The following is a 23,089-nucleotide window of genomic DNA, read 5'->3' as shown; positions in this document are numbered from 1 at the left end:
GTCGGCCACGGGTTTCAGAGCCGCATCTTGAATATTTTAAAGAATATTCAAGTTCAAGGTCGGTCGTTTTTGACCGAAGACAACAGCAGGGTTAAAAGCCCTGTTTCATTGGAATTGGAGTCCCAGCGGTCGGACCCCCAGAAGTTGGGAAGTTATTCTCCAAATACAGATTTAAAGGGGATAATCTAAACTGATAACCCTCGGTTTGTAAATCCCTCATGCGTCCCCCCAGGGTGTGCCCTCGGCCCCTGTCGGGCTTCCTATGTGTGTCCTCATGTCACACAGCTCCCGTATAGTAGGATGGCATTAAGGTCTTTTATGCAATCGGACTTTTTGCTGCCGGAGGTCAGACAACCCCTTTAATAATTCAAGAGCTTTATTCTGAAGTGAGAACTCTGTTATTTTCTATCCATCTAGTTAAATTCCACGATCCTTTTTTAATTTCACATCCATTTGTCCCAAATTCTCATTTGACCCCCAGTTCCATCAACTTTAATATTAAAGCTGTTTGTGTAAATGACGTCTATTACTACTAATGATTTGTGTTGTAGATGAGGAGGATGAAGAAGAACCGGAAGTACCAGCAGGTCCTCGTCCACGCCGGATGTCTGAGCTAAACATGAAGGAAAAGATAACCCCGATCCCGGAGGGCAGCGCCTTCTTTATTTTCAGCAACACCAACCCGTAACTATGGATATTCTGTATACATGTCTTGTGCCGTATCAGTAATGGTGGTGATATTGTATATGAGGGGCAGAGTCATGGGGGACAGAAAAGGGTCTCCCCAAACTGTCCCCACAAAGAGGAAGCTACAATTGTACAAAATGTCTTGGGATAATGATGCGTTCCCCAATCCCAGACTCGCCCATCCTACGCCAGATATAGAAGTGTTTCCTCCATAGCCCAGTGTTGGCGGCTTTACACCACTCCCTCTGACACTCGGCATTGTGCTTTGTGATGTAAGGCTGCATGCAGCTGCTCGGCCATGAATCTCCCAGCGGGGGCGCTGAGTTTGTGCCGATATTAATAACAGAGGAGGTTTGGTCCCTTCAGTTATGGGGTCAGTAGAATGTTGGTGACTTTTCTGCCCTCTGCTCCTCAGCACTCGCCCCCTTCCCCCCCGCTCTGTAACGTTATGGGGTATCTGCTTCGTGGCTGAGTTTCTGCTTATCATTTTCTTTCTCAATAATATCACTCACAAGTGATGGGGGAAGATTTAGGAGGGAAGAAATGTCATAAAGGGACTTGTTACCCCAGTGGCCCGCATTACAGGACCATGGTGCTATCAGTGATCGCTGCACCACCGGCCGTTCTATCACACGTTAACATAGGCGTTTGGCAACGAGGGGCCGGATGATATACATGAGCGGCAATAGGGCTGGATGTTATACACCAAGGGTTGAGGGGCCAGATGTTATTCACTGAGAGCCAGGGGCCGGATGTTATATACCGAGGGTTGAAGGGCCGAATGTCATACACGGGGGTCGAGGGCTGGATGTTAGACACTGAGGGCGAGGGGCCGGATGTTATACACCGAGGGTTGAGGGGCTGGATGTTATACACCAGGGTCGAGGGGCCAGATGTTATTCACTGAGAGCGAGGGGCCGGATGTTATACACCGAGGGTTGAAGGGCCGAATGTCATACACGGGGGTCGAGGGCTGGATGTTATACACCAGGGGCGAGTGGCCGGATGTTATACACCAAGGGTTGAGGGGCCGGATGTTATACACCATGGTCAAGGGGACGGATGTTATACACCAAGATCGAGGGGCCGGATGTTATACACCAGTAGCGAAGGGCCGGATGTTATACATCAGGGTCGAGGGGCCATATGTTATATACCGGGGTCGAGGGGCCGGATGTTATACAGCGGGGGGCGAGGGGCCGGATGTTATACACCTGGGTCGAGGGGCCGGATGTTATTCATGAGGGGCAATAGAGCTGGATGTTATACACCAGGGTCGAGGGGCAGGATGTTATACATTGGGGGCGAGAGGCCGGATGTTATACAATGGAGTGAGGGGCAAGATGTTATACACCAGGAGCGAAGGGCAGGCTGTTATACACAAGGGTCGAGGCACCGAATGTTATACACTAGGAGCGTGGGGCCGCATGTTATACACCAGGGGCCGTATGTTATATACCAGGGTCGAGGGCCGTATGTTATATACTGGGGTTGAGGGGCCTTATGCTTTATACCGGGGTCAAGGGGCCGGATGTTATACACCAGGGGCCGAATGTTATACACTGGGGGTGAGGGACCAGATGTTATACACTGAGGGGTTGGATATTATACACGGGGGGGGGGGGGAGTGTTGCCGGATGCTATACACTGAGGGGTTGGATATTATACATGGGGGGGGGGGGGCCGGATGTTATACACTAAGGGGTTGGATACTATACACCGGGGGGGAGGGACCAGATGTTATACACTGAGGGGTTAGGGGTTGGATACTATACACGGGGGGTGGTGGGGCCGGATGTTATACACTGAGGGGTTGGATATTATACACGGGGGGGGGGGGGGGGTGGAGGGGCCGGATGTTATACACTAAGGGCTTGGATATTATACACCGGGGGGGGGGGGGGAGGGGCCGGATGTTATACACTGAGGGGTTGGATATTATACATGGGGGGGGGGGGGGGGGGCGGGGCGAGGGCCACATTTTAGGCATCCTTCGGCAATGAGACTGGATTGAATTCGGTATTTAAGACGTGTGTCCCAATACTTTGGTCCTTACAGTGTTGAATATGTAACTTCTTTCATTTACAGGCCGCTCTTCTCATATGATCCTATGACAACACTTCCTGTAATTGGTTTGCTTGGTCACTTTTGCCTTGCCCCATAATTATTACAGCAGTAGGCATATCCATAATGGCCTGAATAATGACTATTTTCTTAGGAACATTAATGTACATGGTGGTTGATTTCCAGCTAATGTCCAAAAGATAAAAGAAAATCATTGGAATTAGCGGGCAGAGATTAAAATGTTTATTTAAGAAACAAAAAAAAGCCTTCCAGTTAGGACGGTGAATCATTGGGGTTGGATGGAAGTTTCACAGACACATACAGGGTGGTTTCCGCTGTGATCCAGTGATCCGTGTGTTTCCTGTGCAGGATTCGGGTCGGCTGCCACAAACTTATTAACCATCACATCTTCACCAACCTGATCCTGGTGTTCATCATGCTGAGCAGCGCCTCCCTGGCAGCCGAGGATCCCATCCGCAGCACCTCCTTCCGGAATATCGTAAGTACCGTCCCATCCATCAGCCGCTTTATCCGAAATGCTCTGCAGATTTAAAAAGTTAAAAACTTTTGCCAAAGAGTTGGTGTTAAACTTCCCATAAAGGTTGACCTAATCCTAGGGAACGTAAAGGAGTATTCCCATCTCCAAGATCCGAAGTAGTAGGTGTAGTAATAATAATATTAGCAAATACCTCCAATTGGAAATATAGTATAGTTCTTCTGATTCACTATGTTGCTTACCCCATGTGCAGGACATTGCAGTAGCTTAGGTATCTATGGTTACAACCACTAGCAACTAACTATCACTATATGAGTGGCTGTAACCATGGATATCAAAGCTACTGCAATGCCCTGCACATGGGGTAAGTGACATAGCTAATCAGAAGAACTATGCTACGCTTCTAATTGGATGTATTTGCTATTATTATTACAGATAATTAAATATTGGGATATGATATTGGAAATAGCAATATTCTTTTAAGCATGTGTTCTCACGGAGTTCTTTGAAGATCTTTTTGGAGAGGATTTTCTTCAAAATCCTTCTCAAAACTCGTCTAATTAATTTCTTTTGTAAAATCTGCTTTGCTGTTCATGAAGGTGTTTTTACTTTTTTTCCCCATTAAGTTCAAGTGCCCACGATGAGTTTTTGACGCTGCGTATTATCACTGTGCATCTCCTGCTACGGTCACACGACCATAGAGCCTCTCTCCCTAGAGAATCGGATCAGTTATGTGAAGGACACTGATTAGTGTCGGCAGAGTGCGATCCGACTCTTGGATGAGAGAAGTGGAGCCAACTATCAAAAGATGGAGAACAAAATTTCTCCATCTTCTTCATTGTGTGAGTCCTTGGAAATCGGGCTGCGGCCGGATGTCATCTGAGTGCAGTCCGACGGTCGTCACACACCCAAATGAATGGGTGAGAGGCATCTGATTTGTGCTCATGCCGAAACATTGATCAGCACCGCCTCTTTCAATAACATTGGTCCGAGTGCTCCCCGATAAAACATTGGCTAGCACTCATTCATTTCTATGGGGTTTTCGAAAAACAGCTGGATCCAATCTACAAATCGCTGGTGCTGCATTGATCATTTTATGTCTGTCATTCATGTGACCACTGCAGCCAATCACTAGACTTAGAGACGACATTTGCATACGTGTCACATGATCTCTCATGCCAGTGATTGGCTGCAGCAATCACAGGAAGTGACCAACGGTAAGTAATGGTTATTTATTTGTTCTATAACATTCTGTGCCCCTGATTTATCATTTTTTTGCACCTTTCTTTTTTTTTGGGAGGGATTTTAGGCGTTTTTATTTTTGTTGCAAATTCATTACGTCTTCTGCTCCATTTTTATTTATTATTATTATTTTTAGCCCTTTTAATTTTTTTTTTTGTTGATATGGTTTTCAGTTTCCAAATGTTTTCAGCTAATTAATTATTTGGGACTATTTGAAATATCTTAAAACTTTTGCAATAACACTGCAGTGCCCAGGAGGGGTTGAAAGTATGTTTAATTTTTTTTTTAAATATTTTTATTTTTACCTTGTTGAAGACTAAAAAACAGAAAAAAATGCATTTTTCCTGCCAAGAAATGTAGAAATGGTGCAGAAATTTCTGCACCAAATACTTAATGTCTGCGCATACCCTAATATCTGACTTTCGAAAGGATTATGTGACATTTCATTCTGCGAAAAGTCCAAAACTATGTAAAATTAGTCAAATGTGGTGAGACAGCGACACCTAGAGGCTATGGGAGGAATTACACTAAATTCATATCGCATAGTATTTTTTTTTTTTTTTACAAAGTGAATAAACAAAAGAAAAAAGCTAAATCACATCAATATTTGGTGTGACCGCCCTTTGCCTTCAAAGCAGCATCAATTCCTCTAGGTACTATTGCACAAAGTCAGGGATTTTGTAGGATTTTAGCCTGGTGTATGAGTAACCAATTATACGAACAGGTGATATTTGATCATCACTTTTATATAGTGTAATTTGGGTGTAAAGCTTCAGTACATATAGGGCTAAGAGGGGTTAATCGGCCATGACAGATAGATTGGGAGCAGGTGATGAGTCGGGAGTGACGGCTGCTCATCATATCTCCACCCATGGGGGTCGTTCATTTGGTAAATTGAGAGCTGTTTGTATGGAGTGTGTATGGAGGTGTGCAGACCTCCTGGATTGAATACCTTTGCCAAAGGACCAAGAAGCTGGACTCTAATCAAGGCAGGCTAACACTATTTTATGGACTTTTTGCTTTATGTTGCACTTTGTGCCGGACAAAGGCTTTATTTGAGTTTTCTGTGATGTGGTTTATGAGGACTATGATAAACCAGCCTGACTTTAAATAGAGACTGTTCCTGTAATACCTCAGATCACTTCCAAGGGAGTAGCATTCTTACGGTAGGTTGAAATTCTGTGATTAACCGAAACAGAAACCGATGTGTAGGAGGCTTAACGCTTGGTGAGGAAAAGCCAAACTCTGCTACAAAGGTGAGGTTGTGGAAGACAGCTTCATATCATAGATCATACTTCCTGGGAAAGACTGAGCGCAGCAACAAGACCTGTGGTTAGTTCTCCAAGATGTTTGGAACCAACCTCACTTTAGAGCTACTTCGAAAACTGGGTATTAATAAACCTAGAAGAATTGATGCCGTTTGGAAGGGAAACGGAAGCAACACCAAATATTGATGTGATTTAGATTTCTCTGTTGCTCATTCACTTTCCATGTTAAAGGGGTTGTCCAGTCCAAATCGGTAAGTCTGCAGTCTCTCTCTGTGACTGCAGACTTATGAATCCCCCCAAATCACGCACTGTGTGCTGCAGGGATTCGCCGGTTTCTGAGCATGTATGTGTTATACGTACACCTGGCCAGAACCAGTCTAGGTGTGCATGGAGCGAGGCCACGGCCTCTAGTTGGCCACACTCACTGGACTTGCATTGAAAGAGGCCACGCCCCGACTGTCAGGTCACTAGTCAGAGCGCGGCCTCTCTCCATACAAGTGTAGACGGGCTCTTGCCTGGAGTATGAATAATGCATATTTATCTGACAGTCCCAGCTCAGAAACTCAGAAACTGGCAGATTTATATGTCTGCAGTCACACAGACTTATTGATTTGGACGAGACAACCCCTTTAAAGGGAATCTGTCACCATAATTTTGCTATATGGTCTGACAGCAGCCTAATGTATGGACAGAGACACTGATTACAGTGATGTATCACTTGCGGTTGTGATAGAATCATAGTGTTCTCTGAATGCTGAGCCCTAAATAACCACTGCCCGCAACACTGATTGGCTGCTTTCTGTGTACACTGTTTGACAGAAAGCAGCCAATCACTGGTGGGGGCGTGGTTGGACCAGGAGACACAAGACACGTAGTCCTGTAGTGATAATCTCCTGCTGATAAAACACTGATTCTATTAATGGCAGTAGCTACATCCCTGGTGGTAAGGATGGATGTTCTTCCTACACCATGCACCAGTTCTTAGTCCATGACCTTTCCTGACTGTTTATAGGCTGATCAGTGAAATAAAGGCAGAGAGCCCCGTCCTCCGTCACCTTGCCGCCCTCTCACTGTGCTCTTGTACCTTTCAGATTCTTGGTTACTTTGACTATGCTTTCACAGGAATCTTTACCGTTGAAATCTTCCTAAAGGTAAATGACTGCTGAAGTTTTCCTGCTGGATGTGATTGTGAGATAACCTGTGCTTCTTCTGTGCCCCCAGGTTCTAGGATATGCAGATTATGTCTTCACTAGTATGTTTACATTTGAAATCGTATTGAAGGTAACCTGGTTTGTGTGAAGCCCGTATAGAAATCAGTAGTATGGGGCGATTCTCGGCCAGTCACCTCTACAGCAGATAAGGCCTCATTGCGACATCACTGATTATTCTGCAAAAAAAAAAAACCAGACTGAGTTTTGCATCATTTTGCATCCAGGATTCCAGTTTGCTGCCCAAAATGCACACTGTCAGGATTCCAGTTTGTTGCCCAAAATGCACACTGTCAGGATTCCAGTTTGTTGCCCAGCATGCATACTGTCAGGATTCCAGTTTGTTGCCCAACATGCACACTGTCAGGATTTCAGTTTGTTGCCCAGCATGCACACTGTCAGGATTTCAGTTTGTTGCCCAACATGCACACTGTCAGGATTTCAGTTTGTTGCCCAACATGCACACTGTCAGGATTTCAGTTTGTTGCCCAGCATGCACACTGTCAGGATTCCAGTTTGTTGCCCAGCATGCACACTGTCAGGATTCCAGTTTGTTGCCCAACATGCACACTGTCAGGATTTCAGTTTGTTGCCCAACATGCATTATGTCAGGATTCCATTCTGCTGCCCAACATGCACACTCTCAGGATTCTATTCTGCTGCCCAACATGCACACTCTCAGGATTCTAGTCTGCTGCCCAACATGCACACTCTCGGGATTCCATTCTGCTGCCCAACATGCACACTCTCAGGATTCCATTCTGCTGCCCAACATGCACACTCTCAGGATTCCATTCTGCTGCCCAACATGCACACTGTCAGGATTCCATTCTGCTGCCCAACATGCACACTGTCAGGATTCTAGTCTGCTGCCCAACATGCACACTCTCCGGATTCCAGTCTGTTGCCCAACATGCACGCTGTCAGGATTCCAGTCTGTTGCCCAACATGCACACTGTCAGGATTCCCATCTGTTTCCCAACATGCAATATGTCAGGATTCCATTCTGCTGCCCAACATGCACACTCTCAGGATTCCATTCTGCTGCCCAACATGCACACTCTCAGGATTCTAGTCTGCTGCCCAACATACACACTCTCAGGATTCCATTCTGCTGCCCAACATGCACACTGTCAGCATTCTAGTCTGCTGCCCAACATGCACACTGTCAGGATTCCAGTCTGCTGCCCAACAATGCACACTGTTAGGATTTCAGTCTGTTGCCCAGCATACACACTGTCAGGATTCCAGTCTGTTGCCCAACATGCACACTGTCAGGATTCCAGTCTGCTGCCCAACATGCACACTGTCAGGATTCCAGTCTGTTGCACAACACGCACACTGTCAGGATTCCAGTCTGCTGCCCAACATGCACACTGTCAGGATTCCAGTCTGTCGCACAACACGCACACTGTCAGGATTCCAGTCTGTTGCCCAATATGCACAATGTCAGGATTCCTTTTTGTTGTAACAAAGTAGAATCCTGACAGTGTGAATGAATTTTGCGAACTTGTCAAGATGAAGGCACTGCAGAAATTGTATTTTAATTCATAAAACCTCTTTAACATACCATCATTTTTCTCTGCCGATCTTTATATAATCGCACTCATAAGTAGGTACAGTAGTTCCCCACTAATCTTCCACAGGGTTGTATTAAAGGTCCCTACATTCTGGAGGTTATATGTCATTTCTGACCCCTTTGTGCCGTGTCGCTCCCAATGTCAGGGGGTCTTCGCAATTAAAAAGTAGCAGCAGACATTTTCCACTTTAAAGGGACGCGCTTGCTCTTCCGTACTTATTGAATACGTGCGGCTTTATTCTAGTGGCGTGGTACTGACGTCCATTAGCAGAAGAGCCCTTTAATGAAATGTTGACCTAGAATAACTTACTACTGCTGACTTCTATACGGGTTTCTGTGTGGGTTTTGTCTGAATGGAGTGCGTTCCGTCTGCACATATAACCCGAGAGGCGCTGGTTCTCTGAACATGATGTGATGTTTTGGAGTGATGCACTAATGGCTGCGCCTGACGACAGCTCAGCGTTCCCACCGAATCTGCAGCACTTAATGAATATACATATTATACAAATCTATACAGATGTATCTGTTATCTATTGGATCCTTGTATTTTCCCGTCATTTACTTGTTTGTTCTTCGTACTTTGCCTTGAGACCAAGTCATCATCACGTTGAGGCTTCCCCGCGGGTGAAACCTGTCGATTTTTGATCATCTTATGTGCATGGGGCCCTTCCAGATCTCCCCTGACAGATGATGTTGACGAAGAGGTTGGAATTCACCCACCTGAATCTTTAGATCTGCAAAAGCCTCTGCTAGATTATTTGGCAGTGACTTTCTCTGAATCCCCAACTACAGAGGAGAAAGGTCTTCTTGTATAGGACGATCTGATCTTGGGGGGTCTTTATTGGAGTATATGCACCATGTCCTGGGATTTTGAGACTGTCTGTCCGAATTGGGGGCATTTTTGGACCATAAAGGAGTGTAGCGCACCTCACTAGTGAGACCTGCCTTAAAACGCTGACCTAGATGAGACCCGATTGTTATAACAATTCCGGTGAGCCACAAATGCTGGTCTTCAGCCCCATCTCACCCCATACACCCAAGATAGCAGTTGGCCAAAAAAAGGTTTTGGATAATCATTGAGCCGGCAGCTTACTCGCCCAACTCTCCTTCCCGTGTTCCCTATGAGAGAGCCGCTGCCTGACCCTGTCATCCAAAATTATACATGTCGAATCCTTGACTCCTCGGAAAATCATCTCTCCAAGGCCCCTGTACGTATCAGACTGTTGGCTGAATCCATGGCTGCCGGCGGTTTAGTCCGATGTTAGTCTAATGTGTATGGTGGGCTCAAGGCTCGAGAAAGGCCAAGACTGTACCAGGCGCGGTGGTGGCATGCATGTCACCTCCAACCACTGCAGCAGAAGATAAGCCAATCGTGAGTGACCTTATTAGACAAATATTTACATACCGAAGTCATGTTCAGTTGTCCGTAGACTTGAGATATTAAAGGGGTTTTCCCAGGGCTACAAATTTAAAGGCCTATTTTTCAGATAGGCCATCAATATCAGAATGGATGAGATCTAGTTCCGGTCACTAACGTTGCATCTCGCGGATCTGAAATTCATGGTCTATCCTAGCGGCTCGGTGGGAACGCGTAGCATGCATGGAGCAGCGGGTGGCAATACCGACATGATCTGTGCACACGTGTTACATGATTTCCTTCCAGCTTGATCGCATGAGCCTCACCGCTGAGTGACAAAGCAACGCTCTTTACACGTGCTTGAGTGCGTTACGTTTTTGCTGATGGTTTTCTGGAAATATAACTGAAATATATCAGTCCTCATTGCAACCAATCAGGTGGCTATTTTTATTCTACAGTCTTCCTTGGGGAAATGCAAACTTCTCTCTAATTGGTTGTTATAGGCACCAGTATCCATAAGACCTAATATGTTACAGTAAATGGTGATGTCCTAGAAATAAAAAACAAAAACCTAAACCTGCAAGTCAGCCTTGTTACCTTTTACCGGTCAGTGTAATTCTGGGCGTATTCGGTATTTTTCTATAATGTTTAGGGAATAAACAATAAAGAATAATTCATTTATTCACTAAATTGCATAAGGGCTATGGACACCTTTGACGTGAAGAAAATTATTTTTATTTTTACATTTGTTAGTGATTAGCTATATAATATATAATAAAAGTCTTCAACCAACCTTCACTCCATCATTCCTTTTCAGACCCCTTGATATGCAGTTTGCAACCTGAAGTTTCGGATTTTTCTCTTGTACGAGTGTCCCTTCCTGTAATATAGGCTGGATGTAAGCTCTATGTGTATCCAAGCTGCTGCTGTCTATACTTTATGGGCCTAGCTATAATACTGTTTTTTTTCTTTCCTAGTGCTTTTTTTTTTACTAGTCTATAACCTGTTTTCTCTGCCTTCCAAAAAGCTTTAGATACTTTTTCCCCTCTCCTTTGCAGATTTTTGTTCAACCCTTTCCCTGCTGCTATCTCCCACACAAAGAGAAAAGAGGAACAGAGCAGAGAGATCTGTCAGAACTGAGCGGGAGCTATGATGGATTTGTAACTTTTTTTGCAGATCACTCAGTTAGAGAAAAGACTCACGGATACTCTGCAGCAGATAAATGGTAGAAAATATTTAACGGAGACTATATGGAAATTTGCGTAACTTTACAATTCTGTGCAAAAGTGTTCATATCTTATAAAGTATAACTTCATATTAACATGTCAGATGTTTTGCTCGATGAGGGTCTGGGTGTTGAGACCACCACGATCCCAGAAATCGCTGATCCTCCTTCTTGACGCACTGATCCTCCTTCTTGATGCAGTGAATCCTCCTTCTTGATGCACTGATCCTCCTTTTTGAGGCACGATCCTCCTTTTTGATGCGCTGATCCTTCTTCTTGATGCACTTATCCTCCTTTTTGATGCTGTGATCCTCATTTTTTGATGCACTGATCCTCCTTTTTGATGCACTGATCCTCCTTTTTGATGCACTGATCCTCCTTTTTGATGCACTGATCCTCCTTTTTGATGCACTGATCCTCCTTTTTGATGCACTGATCCTCCTTTTTGATGAACTGATCCTCCTTCTTGATGCAATGATCCTCCTTCTTGATGCACTGATCCTCCTTCTTGATGCTCTGATCTTCCTTCTTGATGCTCTGATCCTCCTTTTTGATGCTGTGATCCTCCTTTTTGATGCACTGATCCTCCTTCTTGATGCACTGATCCTCCTTCTTGATGCACTGATCCTCCTTTTTGATGCTGTGATCCTCCTTTTTGATGCACTGATCCTCCTTTTTGATGCACTGATCTTCCTTTTTGATGCACTGATCCTCCTTTTTGATGCACTGATCCTCCTTTTTGATGCACTGATCCTCCTTTTTGATGCTGTGATCCTCCTTTTTGATGCTGTGATCCTCCTTTTTGATGCACTGATCCTCCTTTTTGATGCACTGATCCTCCTTTTTGATGCACTGATCCTCCTTTTTGATGCACTGATCCTCCTTTTTGATGCACTGATCCTCCTTTTTGATGCACTGATCCTCCTTTTTGATGCTGTGATCCTCCTTTTTGATGCTGTGATCCTCCTTTTTGATGCTGTGATCCTCCTTTTTGATGCACTGATCCTCCTTTTTGATGCACTGATCCTCCTTTTTGATGCACTGATCCTCCTTTTTGATGCACTGATTCTCCTTTTTGATGCTATGATCCTCCTTTTTGATGCACTGATTCTCCTTTTTGATGCTGTGATCCTCTTTTTTGATGCTGTGATCCTCCTTTTTGATGCTGTGATCCTCCTTTTTGATGCCGTGATCCTCCTTTTTGATGCCGTGATCCTCCTTTTTGATGCCGTGTTACTCCTTTTTGATGCCGTGTTACTCCTTTTTGATGCCGTGATCCTCCTTTTTGATGCCGTGATCCTCCTTTTTGATGCCGTGATCCTCCTTTTTGATGCCGTGGTCCTCCTTTTTGTTGCCGTGATCCTCCTTTTTGATGCCGTGGTCCTCCTTTTTGATGCCGTGGTCCTCCTTTTTGATGCCGTGATCCTCCTTTTTGATGCTGTGATCCTCCTTTTTGATGCTGTGATCCTCCTTTTTGATGCTGTGATCCTCCTTTTTGATGCTGTGATCCTCCTTTTTGATGCTGTGATCCTCCTTTTTGATGCTGTGATCCTCCTTTTTGATGCTGTGATCCTCCTTTTTGATGCACTGATCCTCCGTTTTGATGCACTGATCCTCCTTGTTGATGCACTGATCCTCCTTTTTGATGCACTGATCCTTCTTAGTTTCTGTATAGACTCTGAGTATGGAGGAAGGACTCCTACAGTCTTCCATGTATTTCCTCATGAACGCACTCCATGAAAACAAATTATGTAAACATTTTTCACTAAAAAAAAAATAATATACATATATATATTTCTCTGGCTAATTATGGCTTGCTTCTGCCTGTGTGGTACCGGTACATCGCAACCATTCAATTTTTTTGCAGGTGTAAACCAATCTGTGTTGCTGTATGTTCAATTTGACATTTCTCACCGTGGACAGTCGGAGTGCTACATTTTCCACCTTGTGGACAGCTTCAATTCAACACGTGCTTTTTTTGTCAGTTTTTCCCCTGCCCGGTGATGGAGTCTGACGTCACTATATGTATACTGTTTGTATATGGTGCTTCCCGTTACCATGTGTATCAGACTAATTTTTCTTCTTACCGTTGTAGATGATGACATTCGGAGCATTTCTCCACAAAGGCTCTTTCTGCAGAAATTATTTTAATTTACTGGATTTATTGGTCGTTGGAGTTTCATTGGTTTCCTTTGGTATTCAGTAAGTATATCGACTTAAAGGGATTGTCCACTACTTGGACAACTTTTTCTTAACTGCAACAGTGCCGCATGTAAAACATCACCATAAACTCATTTACTGAACTGGCGCCATTCCACCTATATTGCCACTGCCTGTGTGACATTATGTAACTTTGCAGCCTACGAGCGGCTGCCATCAGCGCTGTCATTGGAACAACATGATATTTTTTTTACATGGAGCATTCTTGCTTTCAGGAAGAGGTTGACAGCCCCTTTAAGTATGGGTGTTTTTCACTGCTTTGTGCAGTCCCATTTTTGTTTCACGGCTATAAGTTGACCACAGAACCCAAGTGATTAATTGCAAAAACGATCGGTGATTAAGTGTTCAGTTTCTCTGCAGTGCCCCCAGAGGAGAAATGGGGCATTGCACATGTCTTATTGTTATGAATGAACAGTTCATGTAATGCATGGGCAGGCCAGGTCCTCCAAAGCGAGAAGAGCCCATTGAAAGCCCTCTATTGGTTAATAGATGCAATCCTCTCTATTAATTGGGCATGCTTCAATAGGGAATATGAAAATGGCTTTTCCAAATCAGGGCAATCGTTATATAGGATTATTACACATGAATATTATTGTGAGTAACTTGACAGTTTTCACTTTTCTGCTTAGGTATACATAGCTAAGACAAAATGCTCAATCAGACTGACTTCAAGAATCATGGAAAGCTCAGTGATTACCCCTGTCGCAGTTTTAATAATCATGTCCTTCTTGTGTGAATACCATACAAAACTATAGACAAACACCGCTGCGGTAACAAAGTGTAATGTGTATCATATCCGAACAATCATGGCATTACTAAGTAACTGCTGACTGCTTGTATCTTTACAGGTCAAGTGCTATATCTGTGGTCAAGATCCTGAGAGTTCTGAGAGTGCTGCGACCCCTGAGAGCCATTAACAGGGCAAAAGGGCTGAAGGTGTTTATTGCTTGGGAATTTGATTCTGTGACGATAGATGACATAATTAACAAACCTAGCGTGTGGAACCAATAATGGGATTTTTAACCACTTTCAGTTCACTATACATTTCCACATATACCATAATAACAGGATCTGGATATATGTGTTAGCTTTAAAGGATATGGGCGCTTTTTTTATTTTTAGTTCGATGTTGTTGTTTTTTTGCCTGAAAAGCATTTTTTTTTTGCAGTAGGGTTTCATTAATAATTTTGAACAGTTTGGCTTCCACAGCCTCTATGTATCACAGTACATAGCAGATTACAGATTGAGTAACTAGCAGATCGGTCATGTACGGGCTGGGTTTTTAACTCTTTCTTCCTTTAAACTTTCCCTCAGGCTGATTTATAACCACATGAAAGGTGAGAAATAAGAAGGATAAGAGTTACAAACTCTGCCATCAAAGTAGCTCACAGTTTTACTACTTTTGTAGTCTGTTATGTACTGTGTTACATAGTGGCTGTAGAAGGGAAACTGATCAAAATTATTTTTAAATCCCTACTAATGGATTGATACACTTTAGTTACTTCCAGAAGGGGTTTATTATCATTGTATTTTCATACCTTTTTCCTTTGTCTTCAGCACGTTGTCCAATGTGTGTTTGTCGCCATCCGAACTATTGGTAACATCATGATCGTGACGACGTTGCTGCAATTTATGTTCGCATGTATCGGTGTTCAGTTGTTTAAGGTAAGTGAGAAAAATCGCATAGTGAAGAGAGAGTGACTTGAGGCGGGTAGTCAAGAGGTCCTGGGTCAGATACCAAGAAGGCTCGTCATATATAAAGGGATAAGGCAAAATGCATAGTCAGGTCACAGTCGGAGTTCTAAGGTCAGAGTGCGTCAAGACAAAAGGGGTAACACAAACGGGTAGTCAGTAGGCAAAACCATGGTCCTGCAGCAGAAGATCAGAATGTTTGAATTCAGAGCTCAATGTACAGAGGACAAGCCACACAGAGCTGAAAGCTATGACTGGCAGCTATCTGGAACAGGTGTTCCCTGTTTCAGGTGATTACCCAGCTACTTAACTAAGCTGTCTAGCTCAGTTAAGTAGCTGGGTAATCACCTGAAACAGGGAACACCTGAAGGAAGCTCAGCACTTCCCAGTCTCAGATTGGACTGACCGTTCTGTCACTCAAAATACTGCCAGCTCAGCAAGTCCCTGCACTAGATTGGACGACTGCGCTGTCAGTCACTGTGTCGAAGACACACTGAGCAGTGGAATCCGTGACAAATAGGTAGTGGTCCAGGCACAGGAGCCAGAAAAATGGCGCATTATTGGGGGTCTTATTACAGATTTCACAATGTGGCCCAAAAATGTCAAATTATGGCTATGCTTGTATCATTTAGAGCTTTAGTATCACTGCTTCTATGTCTTCTAAAATCAGGGCAAGTTTTACCGATGTTCAGATGAAGCAAAACAGACCCCAGTGGAGTGCAAGTAAGTTTTTAGTCTTTTTTAATTTTTCAGAATCTGATATCTAACCGATTCTCAACTTTCTGGCAAAAACTGGCATCACATATCCTGCTTGAAATTCTGCGCTGTTTTATTCCCCTCTGCATTTTACTTTTAGTCTTTACGAAGCTTTATGTCTAAAGAACAACCTAAGGCAGAAATTGGAGAGTTCGGACCCTGATGTTGGGGAAAGGCCGGGCTCCCAATCTCTGCTCTAGTTTATCCCAAAGGTGTTGGATGGGGCGCCCCCAACCATTTCTCTATGTCCCAATACCTTTGTCCATATTGTGTATGTCTAGTTTTGACATATAAATCTCCCCTAGAAGCTGCTTGTTTTGTGCACCAGGTTTCTTGGTTATATTTATAGGAGTTATCCAAGAATTTTGCTGCAGACAAGCCACAACATTTTAAAGGGATCATATCATTGTCAGTTTTCAGCATTGCGCTGCTCTTCTGCCTCTTGACTTCCCACTTGTCAGGGCCACCTGAAGATCGATGGTGTAGACTAGAGGCATGGTTGTGATCTGTGCAATTTCCCATGCTGCAGACCAATGCAGCTTTGACTATGCAGCAAAGGAGAAGCGCAGGATCGAGCAATGCAGCCAGCCTTAGAACCGCCCATGCCGGGCCTAAAACATAGCTTCCAAGCATTTGCTCATTGCCTAGGAAACTGGCCACCCCTGGAACTGCATAGATGGCTGGTTACCTAGGTAATGAGCAGTACACAATAAAATGGAAAATTCCCTCGTTCCTGAGAACAGAGCGGATTTTTAACAAGAGGTAAAATGCAAAATTGCTTGTTTTTACTTATTTAATAAGATGAAACAACCCCTTTAAAATTTCTTATGACTGGTCACCAGTTCTCCAATAATCTCCATCGTTCTGCGTGTATCTCCCCAGAGCAATAATATACCATTCATCTACAGTACAGACCAAAAGTTTGGACACGCCTTCTCATTTAAAGATTTTTCTGTATTTTCATGACTATGAAAATTGTACATTCACACTGAAGGCATCAAAACTATGAATTAGCACATGTGGAATTATATACTTAACAAAAAAGTGTGAAACAACTGAAAATATGTCTTATATGCTAGGTTCTTCAAAGTAGCCACCTTTTGCTTTGATGACTGATTTGCACACTCTTGGCATTGTCGTGATGAGCTTCAAGAGGTAGTCACCGGGAATGGTCTACCAACAATCTTGAAGGAGTTCCCAGAGATGCTTAGCACTTGTTGGCCCTTTTGCCTTCACTCTGCGGTCCAGCTCACCCCAAACCATCTCGATTGGGTTCAGGTCTTTTGACTGTGGAGGCCAGGTCATCTGGTGTAGCACCCCATCACTCTCCTTCTTGGCCAAATAGCCCTTACACAGCCTGGAGGTGTGTTCGGGGTCATTGTCGTGTTGAAAAATAAATGATGGTCCAACTAAACGCAAACCGGATGGAATAGCATGCCGCTGCAAGATGCTGTGGTAGCCATGCTGGTTCAGTATGCCTTAAATTTTGAATAAATCCCCAACAGTGTCACCAGCAAAGCACCCCCACACCATCACACCTCCTCCATGCTTCACGGTGGGAACCAGGCATGTAGAGTCCATCCGTTCACCTTTTCTGCACCTTTTCCACAAAGACACGGTGGTTGGAACCAAAGAACTCAAATTTGGATTCATCAGACCAAAGCACAGATTTCCACTGGTCTAATGTCCATTCCTTGTGTTCTTTATCCCAAACAAGTCTCTTCTGCTTGTTGCCTGTCCTTAGCAGTGGTTTCCTAGCAGCTATTTTACCATGAAGGCCTGCTGCGCAAAGTCTCCTCTTAATAGTTGTTGTAGAGATGTGTCTGCTGCTAGAACTCTGTGTGGCATTGACCTGGTCTCTAATCTGAGCTGCTGCTAACCTGCGATTTCTGAGGCTGGTGACTCGGATAAATTTATCTTCAGAAGCAGAGGTGACTCCTGGTCTTCCTTTCCTGGGGCGGTCCTCATGTGAGCCAGTTTCTTTGTAGCGCTTGATGATTTTTGCCACTGCACTTGGGGACACTTTCAAAGTTTTCCCAATTTTTCTGACTGACTGACCTTCATTTCTTAAAGTAATGATGGCCACTCGTTTTTCTTTACTTAGCTGCTTTTTTCTTGCCATAATACAAATTCTAACAGTCTATTCAGTAGGACTATCAGCTGTGTATCCACCAGACTTCTGCACAACACAACTGATGGTCCCAACCCCATTTATAAGGCAAGAAATCCCACTTATTAAACCTGACAGGGCACACCTGTGAAGTGAAAACCATTCCCGGTAACTACCTCTTGAAGTTCATCAAGAGAATGCCAAGAGTGTGCAAAGCAGTCATCAAAGCAAAAGGCGGCTACTTTGAAGAACCTAGAATATAAGACATAATTTCAGTTGTTTCACACTTTTTTTGTTAAGTATATAATTCCACGTGTGTTAATTCATAGTTTTGATGCCTTCAGTGTGAATTTACAATTTTCATAGTCATGAAAATACAGAAAAATCTTTAAATGAGAAGGTGTGTCCAAACTTTTGGTCTGTACTGTATATGACCAGTAATGGCAGCATGTACAGCACAAGACCACTGCAGCCAGTGATTGGCTGCAGCGCATCAAATGTGCAAGAACAGTACAGTCTACTGATTATTGAAAACTGAAATTACCCTTGGTCATACAAATGTAATTCATGCTTTCTCTTCTTTAACAGGGGAAAGTACATTGTGTACAAGGATGGGGATGTCAACAGCCCCGCTATCCGAGAGAGACACTGGCATAACAGCGACTTCAATTTTGATAACGTTCTGTCTGCCATGATGGCGCTCTTCACAGTTTCCACCTTTGAGGGATGGCCAGCGTATGTATACTAACTCATCTTTAAAGATGAACTTTACTTTTTGCATAGTTTTAATATCAACTATATATTTAAAGGGGTTGTCTTATTATAGTGCACCGCCTCCCAGCTTCCTGCTTGGCGAGGGGCACTGCGCACCTGATGATTGACATTTTGGATCAACAACATGGTTAAGCTGTTGATCCAAGCAGTGTGCTCTCCCATGATGTAAGCGGACACCATTTTACCTCTGCATCGGTGTCCACTTTTACTTTTTTTTATCCACTTTGTCTCCACTTTTACTTTGCACTGGATTTGATAAATCTCCTCTAGACGCTGCTTGTTGATTTATGCACCAGGTTTCTTGGTGATATTTCAAGGCGTTATCCAGGAATTTGAGGCACAACTGCTTTAAGGAATTGTATAATTTTCAGTTTTCAGCAGCGCACCACTCCTCTGCATCCCGGCTTCTGCTTGTCAGAATGAGCGCTGTGAGCATCTGATATAGTTTTACTTTGAACTGGATTTGATAAATCTCCTCTATAAGCTGCTTGTTCATTTATGCACCAGGTTTCTTGGAGATATTTAAAGACTTATTACATTTGAAGCACAATTCCTGTAAGGGATTGTATAATTTACAGTTTTCAGCAGCGCACCGCTCTTTTGCATCCCGGCTTCTGCTTGTCAGAATGAGCGCTGTGAGCATCTGATATAGTTTTACCTTGAACTGGATTTGATAAATCTTCTCTATAAGCTGCTTGTTGATTTATGCACCAGGTTTCTTGGAGATATTTAAAGATTTATTACATTTGAAGCACAACTCCTGTAAGGGATTGTATCATTTTCAGTTTTCAGCAGCGCACCGCTCTTCTGCATCCCGGCTTCTGCTTGTCAGGGGCTGAAGATTGATCGTTTAGACCAGAGACATGGTGGTGCCGCTGCTCTGAATCGTGCGCCTTCCCATGCTGCAGGCAGCGGCGGTCTTGCCTCTGTAGTACAGGAAAAGCGCAGGGGCAGTGAAGCTAGCCAGATTCAATGATCCAGCAGGCTTCGGACTATGCTCTATACCATAGCGCATGCATGCGTATTCTCCCTACCTAGGTAACCAGCCACTGCTCTCCTAGCAGAGGTGGCAGGTTACGAGCAGTACACAATATAATTATAAATCCTTTAGTCCCTGAGAACGAAGGACTTTTAATAAGCTATATATTGCAAAGTTGTTTATTTTTACAATTATTTAGCAATTTTACCCTTTTGATGATGTTTAGACAACCGCTTTATATCAGCATATGTTAGGTTTGGCCATACACCTTAGAGGAATGTCTGCTGAGCCCATTTATTTCATGGGACCGACTGACTAGTGTGTATGGGGTCCTACTGACTCTCCCATAGCAGCAGATATCTTTGGGGGGAGAAGGATCGTCCATCGATCTGCGTTTAGGTGTTTGTCTCTGTCTTCCCCAGACTCTTGTACAAGGCCATTGATTCCAACGGAGAAAACGTTGGTCCCATCTACAACAACCGAGTGGAAATCTCCATCTTCTTCATCATCTATATCATCATCATCGCTTTCTTCATGATGAACATATTCGTGGGTTTCGTCATCGTCACATTTCAAGAACAGGGAGAGAAGGAATACAAGAACTGCGAGCTGGACAAGAACCAGGTATAACATTCTGAAAACTTCATAAACATGAATAAACAAGTTATTTACCTCCAGAGGTAGAAAACTACAAATGGAATACTTCTCACAGCTGAGATTTTGCTACAGTTGTATCCAGTCTAGTTATCCGGTCTGAGCAAAACCTCCTGATCTTGATGTTGCGACACTGATGTATTAGGGCAGGTTAGGACTGATTTTTATTGGTGGTGTATTTACCTCACAGAGGATTGCCATGATAGCACATGGCCGGCTGTGACACAATTTATATCTATAAAGGTTGTCAGTCTTTGAATGTGAGCAGTATGTTCCCTGTCACTGATCACAAATAAACGTCTTGAAAATGGCAAGGATAGGAAACAAAAAGTATATAAGAAAATTGCAAACATTTTTAAATCCATTACCAGCCTAAGGCAACATAGGCAGTAAATAATTTTTCTAAATAAAAAAAACACTTAAAGATGACCTGTCTCTAATATCTCCTAAAACTCCCTGAGCTCCCCTGATTCTGACTCACTTTTCCATTTTGCGCTAGGTCACTCTATTGCAGAGATATTCACATTTGTTACTTTTGAGTTCAGTATGTGAAATCTCTACTTGTAGTCCAACTGTACGTTTCTTCAGAGTCATCTCTGTAGTTGTTTTTCTTTTAGCCCTCCTTCTTAAATGCTGTCAATCACAGCTTTGCTGCCAGATCAGCTATCAAGCTGTGATTGGTAGCTTCTGGGAGGGAGTGGTGAAAGCACACGCCCCTAAAGAAGACACTGAAGAAACGCCCAGTTGGTCTAAAAGTAGAGATTTCACATATTATGGTCCAAAAGCAACAAATGTGAATATCTCTGCAATAGAGTGACATAGCGCAAAACGGAAAAGAACGTCAGAATCGGAAACTCGGGGATTTTTACAAGGTATTGAAGTCAAATCTTTTGGAGCAAGAGACCGTTTTTTTTAAAGAGGTGTATGTTTTCTTTACAACTTGTGTAACGCAATGTCACTGATCTCAAAATACAGCGACAGTGTGTGGAGTACGCGCTGAAAGCCCGTCCTCTCAGAAGGTACATCCCCAAGAACCCCTATCAGTACAAGTTCTGGTACGTCGTCAACTCCACTGGATTCGAGTACATCATGTTTGTCCTCATCATGCTGAATACACTGTGCTTGGCTATGCAGGTAGGTGACAGGGGAAAGGGAGGCCGCTTTCTTATGCACAATCATGGAGGTTAAATGACTGTTTTACAACGGAGGAGTCACTGCCATCATGCAGCCAAAATATTCTTGTGAAATCCATTTTGCCCACTTTTTACAGTGGGTTGCGCTGGATTTGCTGCGAAGCAAGGAATGTAATCACATTATAAAGTAATATTACTCACCCGCTGCTTCAGTGGGTCCCGCCGGTCATTTTTTACTTTTCTGATTCCTGTTCTTCCACCATATTACCGAAGACGTTCATTAAAGGGGTTGTTTAGCTAAACATCCACTAAATAGGCAATAACTTGCCGTTGGGAGCCGCACCGATCGGCTGATCGGAGAACTTTTATTCTTGTTCCAAAATGGAGCCGCAGATCAGACGCTCATTCATTCTATATGGAGCATGGGCGCAGCGGTTTTATTCTAGAAAGGTAAAAATACTGCATTCTACCGTCCTGTTCGTGTCCCAGTGGTCAGACCCCCACCAATTACCAAGTTATCGCTTGTCTTACAGATTGATAATAATTAGTGATGAGCGAGCGTGGTCGGATAAAGTGTTATCTGAGCATGCTCGGGTGTCAACCAAGTGTCTTTGGCGTGCTCGAATAATATGTCCGAGTCCCCGCCGCTGTTCGACAGCTTCAACACATGAAAAAATCGCCAATCCCTACATATGTTGCTGCTTTTAAACAGCCTCGAGACATGCAGCTGCGGGAAGTAGAACATAGTATTAGAACACGCCGAAGTCACTCGGTTAGCACCCGAGCATGCTCAGATAACACCTTATCCCAGCACATTCGCTCATCACTAGTGCGAATTTGTTTTCACCGGACAACCCCTCGATATATTAACGCTATAATAGGAACATGCTGCGTATGAGCAGTTTGTGCTGTGGATTACGCAGAGGCAATCCTCTCGGTAACACAACATGATTCTTTTTTTCCAGCATTACGGACAATCTAAAATCTTTAACGATGTCATGGACGTGATGAACATGGTCTTCACCGCCGTCTTCACTGTCGAAATGGTTTTGAAGCTTATAGCTTTCAAACCCAAGGTAAGTGATGAGCGCAGAACTGATCTATGGCTGATAGTGGTGAAGGGTTAATCTGGAGGAGGCCAGCATTAGCTAGATAACACCAGTTAGTGATTTAGTTATATTATAATGGGGGGGTTTCCAGGATTTATGAAAAAGTGTCCAAATGGATGGATTAAATAAGAAAAAGTTTACTCGTCCCGTCAGTCCCCTGCAGCTCCGTGGTCCCCACCGGTCTTTGCTTCCCTTCTGCTGCAGCAATCACACGATGACTGCAAAAAGTGAGCAGAGGGGATGTTCACAGTTTCACACTGATTTTTTGTAATATTTGTTTTAACATGAATTTTAGAGCAGAATCTGCTCCAAAATCCTCATGAAAAAAACTCGCTAACTTTTCTTTGACTGTGCTTCCTATTGATTTCAACCGGCAATCACACCCATAATGAACAATGCTTTTTTCTTTTTTTTTCCCCCCAACTATTTTTTTTTTTTTTATATATGGAAAAGAATTCTCCAAATTTGACCCAGAAAATAGCTTAATTTGATTGTTGATGGGGATTTTTCAGCTGCGTAAAAAAAAAAAAAACTCT

At 43.5% G+C, this 23,089-nt stretch overlaps 1 protein-coding gene across 15 annotated transcripts in view; it reads left to right on the top strand.

Moving 5' to 3' along the window:
- CACNA1D (calcium voltage-gated channel subunit alpha1 D) overlaps positions 1 to 23,089 on the top strand; it is a 316,153-nt gene that overhangs the window by 221,401 nt on the left and 71,663 nt on the right. For 11 of the 15 annotated variants that reach the window (XM_069736711.1, XM_069736708.1, XM_069736718.1 and 8 more), the window contains exons 19-29: positions 552 to 684; positions 3,121 to 3,250; positions 6,849 to 6,908; positions 13,222 to 13,328; positions 14,195 to 14,282; positions 14,904 to 15,011; positions 15,709 to 15,761; positions 18,493 to 18,639; positions 20,080 to 20,281; positions 21,287 to 21,445; positions 22,410 to 22,520. In XM_069736711.1, coding sequence (XP_069592812.1) covers positions 552 to 684; positions 3,121 to 3,250; positions 6,849 to 6,908; positions 13,222 to 13,328; positions 14,195 to 14,282; positions 14,904 to 15,011; positions 15,709 to 15,761; positions 18,493 to 18,639; positions 20,080 to 20,281; positions 21,287 to 21,445; positions 22,410 to 22,520 — 1,298 coding nt within the window. Of the gene's footprint in view, positions 1 to 551; positions 685 to 3,120; positions 3,251 to 6,848; positions 6,909 to 6,978; positions 7,039 to 13,221; positions 13,329 to 14,194; positions 14,283 to 14,903; positions 15,012 to 15,708; positions 15,762 to 18,492; positions 18,640 to 20,079; positions 20,282 to 21,286; positions 21,446 to 22,409; positions 22,521 to 23,089 lie in introns of all 15 variants that reach the window. The other 4 variants (XM_069736714.1, XM_069736709.1, XM_069736717.1 and 1 more) reach the window with 1 other exon arrangement.

Source organism: Ranitomeya imitator, chromosome 8, assembly GCF_032444005.1.
Source record: "Ranitomeya imitator isolate aRanImi1 chromosome 8, aRanImi1.pri, whole genome shotgun sequence".
Taxonomy (NCBI): domain Eukaryota; kingdom Metazoa; phylum Chordata; class Amphibia; order Anura; family Dendrobatidae; genus Ranitomeya; species Ranitomeya imitator.
The sequence above is the reverse complement of the archived record's forward strand: the minus strand, read 5'-3'. Positions and strand labels throughout refer to the sequence as shown.